General features: G+C 42.7%; 1 protein-coding gene across 1 annotated transcript in view; it reads right to left on the minus strand.

Moving 5' to 3' along the window:
- The window catches only part of galnt16 (UDP-N-acetyl-alpha-D-galactosamine:polypeptide N-acetylgalactosaminyltransferase 16), a 160923-nt gene that overhangs the window by 109985 nt on the left and 35360 nt on the right, over nt 1-15578 (minus strand). Inside the window, exon 2 of the mRNA XM_034194931.1 lies at nt 9565-9746. Coding sequence (XP_034050822.1) covers nt 9565-9746 — 182 coding nt within the window. The remainder of the gene's footprint in view (nt 1-9564; nt 9747-15578) is intronic.

Consider the following 15578-nt stretch of genomic DNA (forward strand, 5'->3'; position numbering starts at 1 on the left):
TAAAAACTGACTGGCCACTTGAATTTTCAATAGGCGGCCAGGTAGGGGTCAATTGAAGAATTAAACAGGGGTCAAAATTTAAAAATGCTGCAGTCATATTGAAAAATATACCACGTTACTTGTCTGATCATAAATATTCCAAAAAGGTATAGTTTGGACTACTATCTTTGACTGAATGTTATGAGGTAAAAACAACAGTAATGGTGACAAAGGTCAATTTCAGTTTGTGCAGGGGTCAAAAGTTAAAGTTGCTCCAATTTTGGTAAAAGGTGGTGCAAATTATTGGTTGAGTTAATAGGGTTTTAAAAAGGAATAGTTTGCACCATGTGTCATGCTTAGTTATCACTTCACAGGGTAACATATGTCACATGTCATAGAATCCGGTGGACATCGACATTATTTGACCTTTACTTTGAAGACAAAACATCCAACAGTCAAAATTATATAACAGCTGAGTGGATCCTTGTGATTTGATTAGTGCTTTGTATGTCACATGACATGGATTATTCGTCCCATTTGTGTTTCATTGCATTTAGTGTGCAAATATGGTTCCATTTACTGTGCAAATTTGGTTCCATACGTTTTGTACCATTGTACGCTGTGAACCCTGCTTACGCACACACTAGTGGGGACGGCATTTAGCTAAACATGGAGGAGTTTGTTCTGCTGACGAACGATGATTTGAACAAGCTAATTGACGGTGCTAATTCTTCTAACACTCACACACAAAACAAATTCACTACATCATAAGCCATCTAGAGGCATGAAGAGCTGCTAGGATGAAAAGCTGGACAAATTTCTGACGTGATTTTTCGCTGGAATGAGGAAGTACATAAAGTCTTTTTTTGGAAGTATCATTGACTATCTAATTTTTGGACTCCTATTTAAAGTTCGTGTTGGACTGTTGATGTCAAATTACCACACCAAAATGTAAGTCCCTTTTCTGTTGCTTATAAATTAATATATCAAATAACAAGCATCTATTTTCACCATTATATAAAACAATGAATGAATGTTTTTACATTCTTTCAATGGAATAAATATTTAATTTGGTGAAAGCTGGAATGTTCCATTCAACAAGGTTTTGCCTCATTGAATGGAACATTCCAGCTTTCACCTCATGAAATATTTGTACCATTGAACTTATAAACATTCATTGTTTGTATACTATTCCATTTATTAGTCCTATTAGTTCAACCAGTAATTTGCACCATGTTTTTAACCAAAATTGGAACAAATTTACCTCTGTACAAACCCCTGTACAAAATGAAATGGACTGTTGCCACCATTCTTGCTGTTTTTTATCCCATAACTCCGTAACATTACGCCATAGATAGTCAAAACTATACCTTTTTGGAATCTTTACAATCAGACAAATAATGTGGTGACTAGTGAGGGAAACCACGAAAGCATCAACAACACCTCTGAGAGAGTTATAGGCTTCCGTGGCTGTGATTGGGTAATCTGTGTATACTGCAACTTTAGTCTGTTGTATCACCAGGTATACGTCTTGATAGCGGAGTGGAGAAGGATTTTCATGAAAACATGATATGAAATTTCCTCCTTTTTCCACTCTGCTATGAAGTTATGACTAATGGTGTAACAATCAAAATATGCTCTATCCCAGTTTTCTCCATTCTCATCCAGAGAAGAACACACACACACACACACACACACACACACACATATATATATATATATATATATATATATATATATATATATATATATATGACTGATGTAAATGAAGTCCACGACATATTCAGTAACAAATGTTCATGCTTTGATCAATCTGACTTTCTAAAGAAAACTGGTTGTAAAAACAATGATTTTTATCTATATTATAATGCCCAAGTGGCCTCTGTGTGCACCATTTGGCATGCTTATGTACTTTGGGTGAAGGATGAACGTTGTGAAAACAGAAAGCTGATAGGACTAATATTTTTGGAGAAATTAGCGATATTAGCTAACAACAGTGAACAATGGGCATTATGCTGTAATGCACCATTGGAGTTTGGGATTTGGGGGATATAAATGTTGTTATTGTGGTTTAGTTAAGTGTCATGCTGCCGTTACCATGAGTGAAAAATGTATTGCATTTGATGTATTCCACCACCATCTCTGTTTATGGGTGTGTAAAAATAAAAGCACCTGCTTGCGGCAGAAAGCAGAAAGCATAAAAAGCTCTTTGTGTGTGCATGCATGTATAACTTTGATCACAAACAAACTGGGGAGAGCTGACATTTGCCGTTTGGTTTGGGATGGATATTAGCTAACAACACTGAACAATGGATGTTGATGATTACATTGTGGACTCACAAGCAATTCCAGCAGGAGGTGGTAAACCATCTATATATTAAAAGCGTGCATCCATAACTTTATTTAGTAAGTTCAATATAAGTGCATAATATAATTGTAAGTACGTTAAAAATATGTGGATGACACAAGAAAGTGAAAACCCTTATTTCCATTGTGGTCCATTTATAAATGAAATGACAAATTATTATGATAATAATAATAATGTGTAAATAACTTTTTAATGATAAGAGATAGAAACTTATTTTTTTGCTGAAAAGTTAACTCCGCGGACTTTCGAGCCAGCTGTCCACCATCTTTGTACTACTCATAGAAGTTGTGTGATGACGTGTGCAATGTGAGTGTCCAATCAGAATTGGTTCACCATCACATGGTTTTCCAAAATCCAATCGTAGGGCAGATTTACCTCACGTGATAAACCAAAGATTGTTTTTAGGAGTGATGTGTTACTAGTTGACCCATCTGAATAGCCCCCTGGCTGCTGGCTCCAATGCACCCTGCACCATTATGCACGTGCTCAAACAAAGTGTGTGTGAGTATCAGGATTGTGCCACTAGTTTGCCTGTGAATGTTATTGGATAAGCCTGTGGCAAGCTCTCTCGCTCCAACGTAAAGCACTGTTTACCATATCAATGGAGTGAGGGGGAGGGGCCACTCCTCAGAGTGTGAATGGGCCTCGAAGTGTGAAAGCTGCTTTCACAGTGCAGCCACAGTCAACACACACAGTCAACTACAGAGTAGAAGTTTATGATGTGACCTTTGTGTAATAGCAAACAGAAATTGCTTTGAGATGAAGACAAACAAAATGCATAGACCATTTTGTATATATAGTTCAAAATGTGCATTTGTGTTTATTGTTTGAACCTTTTTGTTGTACAGTCTTTTACACAAGAGCCCAAATGACCTTTATAAAGTGTCAAAACAGTTGTTTATTATAGTTTGCTGTGTGTTTTGAATAAATGTGTGGAGAATTATTTACCGCTTTACTTTTTCCTTTCTTATTTCTGATTGTAAACCTTAATTACACTTATACAACACAACTACAGTATATATATTTTGAAAGTACAGGTTGTCCTGAAAAAAGAGACACAAAACTTGATTGTGGGATGCAGGGAGTGTTGTGAAAGTGTAGGAACACGGACCCACAACAGGGGGCGCAAATGAACGGACAATGGAGAAGGTAAATAACAAGTTTTACTGTTGTGAAACGAGCACAACCAATACAACAATCAACAATTTGGGGTTAAGCCGAATTCTGCTGGTGTCGTGTGGGCAGGCTCGAAGGTAGGAGACGTCCGTCCAAGTCGAACCGGAACCACCCAGATCTCCTCTGCCACCGAACCCTGGAAGTACTGGAACCGCCAAGTCCCGAATTCCCAGGTGGCCACTGCCTCCGCTCGTCGGATCCGGTACTGCTGGCAAGAGAGAGCAACAAACACACAGGTGTGGATGCGGCTGCACCCAGTAACACGGAGAGGGGAGAAGCCGCCTCCACCTCTCGTCACAATAAAGCAGGAAGGTGAGTACTTATCCAAGCAATCAGCTTTCGGTAGTCAGCTGTCCTGAAAGGTTTAACAAGTATTATCAGATAACACAGAATATGCTGCAGAGAAGGTTACCTCTATCTCAAGGCGATATCTCGGCACTGAGGTGGAGACGCCGTCCTGCTGATATACCTCCGTGCTGAGTGGAACAGCTGTGTCCAGTGATGGGTGACAGCTGTCACCCTGGCTGCTCTCGTGAGGCGGCAGCGCCCTCTGGTGCCTGGAGCCCGCACTCCAGGCAGGGCGCCCTCTGGTGGTGGTGGGCCAGCAGTACCTCCTCTTCATCGGCCCACACAACAGGGAGAGCTGTTAACATCAATAATAAAACATTTATGCGAGGCAAGTAAACTGTCCAAAAAATGCCCTCGGACCCCAGAGAGTTAAGACAGTAAATTAACATTAAAAATTATGTAATTAACAGGAAATAAAAGGGTTGAGTTCTTCTTCTAAAAACTGTTGAGGTCTAAGGGTCTAAAACCATTCTGGACTCACACACCATTCCAACTCATTATAGAAACTTTACATAATTTATTACCACCCTTGAAAAGTGTCAGCTACCTATTTTATAAACACTACCCAATCTAGAGCCCGTGGATCCCCATGGGCAATGCGCTCATTAAAAATAATCCTGACATTTAGTTTGCTCAGTTACTTATGGCTTATAAAAATGAAGCACCTACTTATAAAAATGATTGTTTAAAATTAAAGCTGAAAGTCAACACAACAACCACAGGTTGATACTTTTAGTTTGCCTCTGCTGGTGAGATGTACAGAGGAAAAATGGCAAAAATTGTCTCATGGACAGTACAAATACTTATGGACCTGACTGTATGAACTTCGGCAGCACATGTCATAGAAGTCTCAAATAAGCCCTTTCAGGCCTAAACTGTATTTATAGTAGGGCAACACCTATTTTACTCTTCCTTTTTAGATATTTAGATATACCTTTGTATACTGGCATAGTTCCACCTTAGGGTCCTGTCCCACTGGCGTTTAGGAGGATTTGCGTATGGATTGCGCACAAAATTGGCTCATATTCACTTAACATCCGCAATATGTGTGAAACATGCTTGGATGAGTCGGCCGACACCCACACACGTCCGCAATTATCTGCAGAGGCACGTTTTTCCATTTCCAGGATTTTTGAGCTGCACAAAATTTTGCCTGCGGTGGCATCCGCCTTACATACTCCATACATACTCAATTCATACACAATACATACTCACTCTATGCGCTGTATATCTGCCGTTAACCGCTGATATCCACAACTGACTGGGATTTGTGGCTTGACAGCGGACCGGGACAGTGTGTAAAACAGATATATATTGTGCCCATCACATCCACATCACAAACTAAAATATGTTGTAGCGAATGCATACAAATTGGCCACGAATACAGCGTTTTTATTACATCTGCTTTGCAGCCGATTTGCGGACAATCTGTGAATGCATAACAAACACGTCACATAAACCCAAAGTACTATATGTGTTGTGTGTTGGGGGGTGTGGCTGGATATTTTGGTGTTCTTTTCTTTTCTTTGCTCTTCAGGTGGCATGGAAACTGATTTGTCTGTGGAGAAGGTGCTGGCTGAAGAGTCCTCACCCTCATCAACATCATGTGTAGCACCTGTGACTGGTGCTCACATGCAACCTTAAAGACTTTCAGCTGAAGCAGATAATTGGATGGGTTCTGCATTTAAGTCATGTGTGATTCAAGCAGAACTGCCGGGAACTCGACCTTGTGATGTTTGTTTGTGAGACGCTGAGGACCGCGCCTGGGTTTGACACATCGAGCCCGTGAAGCAAGGAAGGGTGAGGGACACATGCTGTCAGCACACATCAAAGGTGATTAAGTGTTTGACTAATTGTTGATAGTAACTTGGTGTTTTGTTACACAGTATACTTGAATTGTGATGAGAATTGTGCAGCTTGCTTCTCACTGCTGTGGCGTGCGGATAAGTGATCCTCCACCTGTTGTGAGAAGCTGCTCATTTGCATAAAGTTAAAAAAGATACAGACCTGAATGTGTTGCTGATAGCGTGTGTCTTTTGAAAGATATTGTTGTAACTGCTGACTTACCTCACCTCTTCTTTGCTTCACAGAGAGTCAGTTTGTCGTGTCCACCTGGGGGGTGTTTGGCGGTGGTAGTGGGTCCAGGAGCGCCGGGCTTTGATCCTTGCGGGCGCTGGAGAGCGTGCCAACAGTCACTCCACCAGAAGGACGCTATTTTTGTTTTTACACTTTTTATGCACAGCGGGTTAAATAAATATATTGTTTTTGGAACCGCTTTTCTGGTTATTTGTAGCGCTGGGTTCCGTCTGATGCAGGTCCGCTCCTCAACCCGCGTCGACACATAACAGTAGTTCCTGGCCATTCCATAATGGACCCAGCGGCAGAGGCGGTTCCTTTTGCCGAAAAAAGTTCAAGAACACTTGGAGAAAATATGGGAGCAATTACAGCATCTCGCAAACCAAATTAAACAAACAGACGCCCGTGTTACGGAGCTTGCAGCACAAGCCGTTCCGCTTCCTGCTGCTCCAGCTGCGGCATCATCGATACTAGTGCAGATAACTCCGTCACCCAGAGATTCGGCATCCGAACCGATTGTTTGTCGTCTGGAGCCTTGTGCGGTGATGCAATGTTCTCTGGTTTCTGCTCAGTCAGGTTGGAGCGCTGCAGCTTTACGAGGAATGTTTGTAGATGGGTTAAATGAGTCATTAAAAGACGAGCCGGCAGTCCGTGACGAGCCAAACGATTTAGATGAGCTAATATCGTTGGTGATTCGTCTAGATGATCGGATGAAGGAGCGTGGATGCGAGAGAGGACGCCCATCAGAGCGGGTTTTTTCGTCTCGGGGCTTTCCCCGACACAGATCTGGGCCGCCTCTTCTTCGCCCCACTGAGGCTCCTCCGATGGGACCTCTGGCTCCTCCTGTTGACGAGCCCATGCAGCTCGGACGAGCAGAGATTACTGTATTGCCCTGACATATAAACGTCAAGAAAAATAATGGTGACGTATCTCCAGGTGTTCTGGGACAGGCAAAATAACACACATAAAAAAAAAAATCTAGCACGGGTAAATGTTTTGTTTTCTTTAAATAGGGGTTATAATTGTATGGGGAGTCAGAGGCGTATCTGGTGGAGTGATTGTTAGGCGGTTAGAAGTCCGCCTGGGCTCACGTCATTGTTAATTTTTATGTGTTTTTAGGTATTTTCTGTTTGGGTTGTTGGGTCGTTTTATTTTGTTGTTTTTTATTTCTCTACATCCCTAACCCCAACCTCACTTGCCCCAAGACCGTTTGTCTTGTGGGTTGTGGGGTGGTGCAGGTTGGTCACGCTGAGCATTCTCAGAAGACCTCTGCACCTGGGGGGGGGGGGTGTTAGAGGCGTTTTTCTTGGTTTGGTTAGGGCCCGGTTCCACTCCAGCCTCGGTGAGCCTTTGTACCGTTCGTCATTGGTGTTGCCGGGGTGTGGTGCAGCGGAGACTTACCTCAGTCGGAGGGGTGGGCCGATCTGTTGCCGTTCGCCATTTCGGTAGTTCCACCCCTCCCGAGAGGCTGGGGTATGGTCGAGTTGGGGCACCGGACGTATTTCCGGTTCTCCGCTGCGCCTTGGGGTTGGAGCTGGGTTAGTTTTTTCCTGTTCCCTTCTCCGGCTTAATGTTTTGAGCCGTTCGCCCGCGTCGACACATAACAATATGTGGCAGAAAGCGATATACCTGCCAGTCAGTGCCGGTCCGGCTGTGTAGATCCACAAAGACGTAATAGCTGCTGCAATCGGGTCTCCTCCAGGAATTTTATTTAACACCAACTAAAGGAACAGTTGCTGTTTAGCCACAACTCAGCTGACGTCTGTTTTCTGTGACACTCTCAAAAAAAAAAAAAAAAAAAAAAAAAACTGTCTCACACCCCGAGCGGCTTCCCCCCTCCCGCTCCCCAAAGTCATAAACAGTTAACCCTCGCATGACAACATGAACATTAACTCTGTGATCAACTTGTCCAAGTCCAGCAAATGCTCCTGAGGCTGTATTGTTGGTGTGAACAGTGATGCCGAAAGGAGCGAGTGCGCTTATTTTATGACCGCAATGCAGATGCTGTGCACGCGCAACACATGCACGATGCATTCATAATACACTCATAATACTGCCGTGATAATCTCAATGTGTCGGATCAGTTTCCTCACTACATGCGTTATATAACCGTGATTGTTCATCATATATTCGCTATATATTATTAATATATCCGTAATTCATACTGGGACATTTGTCATTTTTGGCCATTTTTGTTGCGGACGACAACGAACACCCGCAATTTGTATACTCAATTCATGCGCAATTAATCCTCTTCCCAGTGGGACAGGGCCCTTAGAATTGGAATATAATATATAAGATATACCTTACTGAATTTTCATGTATATGTGCAGTCACAGAATTATGAGACTTGACAATGCTTAGGGCCTCTTCACACATAACACGATTAAGCCGACTAGTGCACGAAGGAGGAGTTGCATTGCCAGTCGGGAAAAATCGGAGCTGCCTCTAACACCTCGAAAGACAGAGAGTGCCCTGTGAGAGCCCATTCGATCCCTCTCGCAGCAGATGTCGCCTAAATTCCAGGTGACACACATACGAACATCCAATACCACTCGCTGGACACTTACAAAATGTGAGGCCATTCGCGCTGTCAGGACGAAAATAGTGAGCACGTGACCACTTTCGAGCTGGCTGTGGGATTTGTCTAAGTGCCCCCATGACTGTGGAGTTGCCAAACAACACACATGCCAGAGTGTTGGCTCCTCCTTCGCATGTGTTGCGCCCCCTCGCAACACATGTGGTGTGCCGGGGGTGACAGGTCGGGGTGGGGGGAGCACACTTGGATGACATGCTAATATGTATGTACAGATGGGAAGATCGCTGATTGCTGGCCAGAGACTCACTGACAGCTGCAAATGACGGCTCAGTGCACATGACGTGTAACATTAAAAACACAAAGACCACAGCCAGCGCGCCGCAGGACAGTAAGCCAACAGTGCAACAAATACTCCACTTTCAGTCACGTATCACCAAAAATACACCATAACAAACACCGTTTTGTCAGTTATTACGATGCTTTTTTCACTGTAATTAAAGACTTCCTCTTCATCTAATTTTTCTTTTTTTAAAAATACGTTTATCTCCTTGTTGATTTTAGGCATTTTACACTCCTGTTATAGGACAGCAATGGTAGCGCGGTTGTAAAGTTTCTGTCTGTTAATTAGAGCTTTTGTAAATTGCAGATTCGAATCCCACGGGTGGCATGTATTTTTTGTTTCTCCACAGCAGCACGATGTGGTTCCACACGCTCCGGCTGCTCGCACTGTTTTCCCAGCAGGATCGTTCACGCCTGCCCGACTGTGTGTCCTTCCCGACGTTGGCTCGATGTTTTCGTGGTTCGCTAATTCAGGCTGTTTCGCCGTTATTCGCCCTCATTCCTACTTATTCGCGCTAAGTGTGAAAGGGCCCTTAACATTGAACTCAGCCAGTAATTGTATGCATGCAAACGGGATCCCCAAATGACCTGTGGCTGGGACTGATTAAATGGATGAAACCGTCTGCAGATGTGTGAGACACTGTTCTCCACAGCTTCCAATTTGCCCCTGTGCTTATTAAAGCAGTCATTACGTGGGCGGAGCTGGTGACTGATGAAGCGTTAGCAGATGTTGACTTGCCTGTAGTGTCGAGTGTCTCTGATGGCTCGCTCACTGCCCAGCCGGTCGCTCTCCTGTTGATTGAAGGCATGCTCTCTGTATGGGTCATCGCCTGGTTTCAGCTGCTTCCCCGCCAGATACGCTTTCTCATCGAAGCCGCCCAACAGCTGGCTATGCTGCTCCGCCTGCTGCGGCTGTGTCACCTGCAGAGGTCACCACAAGGTGCACTTGTCATAATTAGCATGAAGTGCAGACATTATGCCAAAATGTATCTACGTAAAGACAAAATTAATCCAGCAAAGAGGTTGTGTTTTGCTACAGTTAGTTAGTTAAGCACTTAAATAGACAAACTTAAATAGACGCTGCAATCCGTCCGCACGTCTTTCATTAAAAAAATCTCCTTTAACAGTGGAATATCCGGATAAAATGCTGAAACCAACTTCTTCTGAAACTTCTCTGTTCTCTCACGACATCCTGGATCAATAGAGCCTGAAATGTGGAGGTTTTCAGCTTGAAACAGGCTGACGACGGCGCCTGGGAGCGCTGCGCGACGTCCCGCTCCATGGGAAGTCCTTAAAGCGACAGTATCACCTCAAAATCTCTCATCAGCCGTTAAAATTTTCACTGAAAACCAGCTGAATTTTTCGATGTGCCTCACAGGTTTTGAAAAAATTTTGATCAAACAAAGCGCCAGTCTCTCAGCAACTTCTCAGACAAAGGAATTCCGACGAGGGGCTGGACGACTCCTCCCACAAGGAGTGCTCACAGGCGAATGACGTCACCGACAGGCGTGGAAAAACTCACGCATGCGCACAAGGGTTCAAGCATGTCTGACGTAAAAACATATGAATGAAATCCATATAGTTTTTGAAAAAAAGGACCTATACTTTATTGACAGACCTCGTATTATTCAGTTGTCACCTGTTTTGTTTTTTGTTCATTCCATACTTTGTTCTGACATTTTTATTGGACCAGTTCCATTCCAGTTTTAGTTTTAAGCAGTAGTTTCCTGGTTTTCCTCTTGTTACCGTAGTTCTTATTTTTTCCCCTTTTGGTTTGCTCACATTCATTTTTTGCACACGTCATGTTTCTCACAGTTAGTTTTTCTGTCACTCTCTTCTCTTGTTTTGCCCTCTCGCACTCTCTTGCCTTTCTTCTCTCTTTTTTGTTCACTTCACCACACCTCTTTCCTGAACTTTCCACACACCTGCTTCACATCAACCTGATTAGTTTGCTCCTCTTTAAAACCCTCACAGTTCCACAGCTCACTGCCCGATTGTTGACTTAGATCACTTTCTCGCCTCTCGTCTTGTCCAGTTTGCTTTTGAGTATTTTTGACTTTGCTTGTGTACTCCATCCTCCGCCTCACCGTAGCCCTGAACTCTGCCTGTTTTTTGACTCTGCCTTTGCTCTGCCTGCTATACTCCTTGACGCCAGTTGTACGAACCCTGCTCGTTTCTTGGACACAACCCTGCCTGTTCCACGTCTGATACCTCTGCCTGTAAGTCTGACTTCATGTGTACCGAACCCACTGCCTGGTCATCAGATAAAGCTATTTATCCTCCACAGTCTACCATGTCTGTGAATTTGCATTGGTCTCTTACTCCTTCCTGCATCAAACCATCACCAGCCTTGACAGATTAAAGGTCAGCTGTAAAGATCAAAGCTCAGTGCACAGGATCAAAGGTCAGGTCAAGTGAATGAAAACAAAGCTATTTTATACAAGATCTCAGACCTTTACACTGCTACTAGGATTAAAGTTGTGTGATCAGGATCAAAGATTGGCATCAAATGTCAGAAATCACCACCAAAATCTGCAGGATAATTTGAGAATGACATACTGCACAAGCATCAGGCCAAAGAGTGGTCAGAGCGGGCTGTTTACAGAGACAACACTCAAACTCAGGCCACACACACACGGGTTTTATATATATAAACAAAAACTCATACATAAGACAATTCCACAGTGACATGTGTGACCATAAAGGGGGTGAGCAGAAGCAAAGCTTATAAACGCCCACCCCATATATACATACATACATACATATATACACATTACCAACCCCCAGAGCAAGCACACAGGCGGAAAAAGGAAAAACTTCCTCTGATGTATTGAGGAAGAAACCTCAAGCAGACAAGACTCTAAGGGGTGACCCTCTGCTTGGGTCATGCTACAAACACATTTAACAACACAAACTCAAATCCCATTTTCATAAACCTATCTAGTGAACACCGTGTCTTATTTCCATACATATACAGTATACATGTACACACACCAACATACACCTACACATACATACATAATTACACACACACACACACACACACACACACACACACACACACACACACACACACACACACACACACACACACACACACACACACACACACATATATATATATATTTTGGGGACCCCTGATAATTTTCATGATTTTCCTTTATAAATCATTGGTTGTTTAGATCAGAAATTTGAGTTAAATATATCATACAGCAGACAAACACACTGATATTTGAGAAGTTAAATGAAGTTTCTAGTATTTACAGAAAGTGTGCAATAATTATTTAAACAAAATTAGGCAGGTGCATAAATTTGGGCACCCTTGTCATTTTATTGATTTGAATACATTTAGCACTAATTATTGGAACACAAAATTGGTTTGGTAAGCTCACTGACCCTTGACCTCCTTACACAGGTGAATCCAATCATGAGAAAGGGTATTTAAGGTGGCCATTTGCAAATGTTTCTCCTCTTTGCATCTCTTCAAATGAGTGGCAACATGGGAGCCTGTGAACAACTCTCAAATGACCTGAAAACAAAGATTGTTCAACATTATGGTTTAGGGGAAGGATACAAAAAACTATCTGAGATTTGAGCTGTCAGTTTCCACTGTGAGGAACATAGTGAGGAAATGGAAGACCACAGGCACAGTACTAGTTAAGGCCCGAAGTGGCAGGCCAAGAAAAATCTTAAATAAGCTGAAGCAAAGGATGGTGAGAACAGTCATATTCAATCCACAGACCTGCTCCAAAGACCTACAACATGATCTTGCTGCATATAGTGTCTCTGTGCATCCTTCAACTATACAGCGCACTTTGCACAAAGAGATGCTGTATGATGGTGTAATGCAGAGGAAGCCTTTTCTGCTATTGATGTCAGTGGATCGAATAATTTCTTAACGATACCCAAAAGAACCAGTTCTTGATACCCAACCCTACTGGTACCCTTAGGCTGAAAGCATGCAAGTGTGGACACAAACACACATGGTTAACCTTATATATTAGATCACGACCCACTCACTGGAGCCCTTATTTTCGCAGTTCACATGGTACTCAGGTCAGGTAGCAAGCATCACACTTTACTTACTATGTAGTAGTGACTGACTAGGGTGCACTTAAATTACAATCTGAACGGGCCAGCGCACGCTGCGTGTGAGCCAAGGCGCATGTTATTTAAATTCAAATGTACCTGCTGTGTATGGCATACCAGAGCATTGCAGTGATCTGTCATGCTATCACCTTTTATCATCATTCACTTGAGTCTCATGAATGTCACAAATTGCTCTGTGAAAATTAATGGTGACAACATACACACAATGCAATGCAACTTATTACACCTTAACTAAAGTGATATGAAATATACAATAGCACAGCTAAACGTCATCTCTATTACCCGTGCGTTAAATATATCATATAGCAGACAAACACACCGATATTTGAGAAGTGAAATGAAGTTTATAGGATTTACAGAAAGTGTGCAATAATTCTTTAAACAAAATTACGCAGGTGCATAAATTTGGACACCCCAACAGAAAAAAATACATCAATATTTAGTAGATCCTCCTTTTGCAGAAATAACAGCCTCTAAATGCTTCCTATAGCTTCCAGTGAGAGTCTGGATTCTGGTTAATGGTATTTTGGACCATTCTTCTTTACAAAACATCTCAGGTTTGTTGGTTTCCGAGCAGGGACAGCCCACTTAAAGTCACACCACAGATTTTCAATAATATTCAGGTCTGGGGACTGAGATGACCATTCCAGAACGTTGTATTTGTTCCTCTGCATGAACACCATAGTAGATTTTGAGCAGTGTTTGTGGTCTTTGTCTTGTTGAAAGATCTAGCCCCGGCGCAACTTCAATGTTGTTACATTCATGAACATTGTTCTCAAGAATCTGCTGATACTGACTGGAATCCAAGTGACCGTCAACTTTAACTTGGTGCCCACAGTTACCATAGCAAGTTTGGTGTCGATTGCTTAATTACCGTGGCTGTGCATAGAGAACACATACATGTGGCTGGGATGATGCCAAAACTTTTCAACTGTACTGCAAATTAGGTCTGCATGTTACAAAATGTTTGCAATATGTATACACATTCTGGAATGTTATTCGGGAGTCTATCAAAAGAAAGACATCAAGTGTTCTGTAAAATGGAGCCTCATTACATGTCCAACTGTTTTAAAAAAATTGTTTAGAAATGTTCCAGTTGATTTGCTCTCTCTGGTGTTCAAAGAGAATTACACAGATGTGGATGAGTGGCTCCACTCAGCACAGAATCTGTACTGCTGTCACATTCCATTTCCATCACAAGTCATAAATCGCAACTGGGAATGACAGCACACCTGAGATAAATGCATTCCAGTTTCCACACAACACAGCAAGTTGGAAAATAACTTTGATTTTAGAATACAGACTCCAACAAAAATCTTCAGTCCACTACAGAGACATTATGAAAGAAGACAGATGATGCAGAAGTTGCATTTGTATTTTAATTTACTGCTCTGCTGGAGCGCAGACTAGCCAGTTAGCAACAGCTAACAGGTTAGCCAATTTTAGCACTGTAGTACCAGATGATAAACAAATTAAGCAATATTTCATGCATATAAATACAGTAGTATCATCCAAAGACTAGTAGGGCATCACCATGTGCACAATTTATTAAATAGGGCAGTGCAGTCTCATTTGAACCCCGCATATCGCGGGATTTGACCACTTATTTGGACAGCTGCTCCTGTTGTGCAGTATATACACAGCATACCTTCACACGGTAAAATGGTGTACTGTTTTGTTTTCGGCTGCAATCACTGAAGCAGTCACGAAAAGTGCAGTTTTTTCGGTTCACAGTGGACAAGGGAAGATTTGCAAATTGGAGTGGTTGTGTCTGTAAGTGTTATGCCGCGTTCACACCAGGGGCGACGCGAGCGACAGCAGCGACAGGTTGCCATGTAATACCTATGGAAGGACGCGTTGTGGCGCCAAGTCACGCAGCGCGACGCAATGGATGCGAATGAAGCTACGCGAGTGAAGCGATTTTAAGCGATTGGCGTGTTTGTGGCGCAATATTGCATCGCGTCACATCACATTGCCCTCCTCCCCAAGTTGAAAAATCTGAAGGTTTTCATCTTGTCGCGCAGCGATGACCAATCAGGGACTGAATATGTAGTGACGTGGAGATGTCTGGAGTTTGACTGAAGATGTGAACATGTCCTGTCTCTGGTAGCAGCCTGTGAGCAGGACTTATGTCCCTTTTGTCCTTTATTTGACAATTATGACAGAGTTTGGGGGAATAGCGAGCAGCAGCCCCGCATCAGGGGGAGCGGAGTTTTTTTCTTATTCATTTGCGCACGCGAGCGAATCATCCAAAGATTATTTTATTTATTAACTACACAGATGTATAATAAAGCAAATGGTGACTGGTTTCTAAACACAATTATGACAGAGTTTTTGGAGTGAGCAGCAGCCCCCAGCAGCGGGAGCAGAGTTTTTTTTTTCTATTGTACGTCCGTGCGTGCGAATCGTCCGTGAAGATTATTTTATTTATTAACTACATAGATGTATAATAAAGCAAATGGTGACTGGTTTCTAAACACAATTATGACAGAGTTTTTTGGGGGAAGAGCGAGAAGCAGCCCCACAGCAAGCAGTGGAATTTTTTTTTTTTTTTTAATTGTTTACATGTGAACAGGACAGGAGGTCCTCAAACTGGGTCCTGCAGAGGTGGAAGGACCGCTGAAAGCGGCCGTCATCCAGACG

This window comes from Thalassophryne amazonica, chromosome 19, assembly GCF_902500255.1.
Source record: "Thalassophryne amazonica chromosome 19, fThaAma1.1, whole genome shotgun sequence".
Lineage (NCBI taxonomy): Eukaryota > Metazoa > Chordata > Actinopteri > Batrachoidiformes > Batrachoididae > Thalassophryne > Thalassophryne amazonica.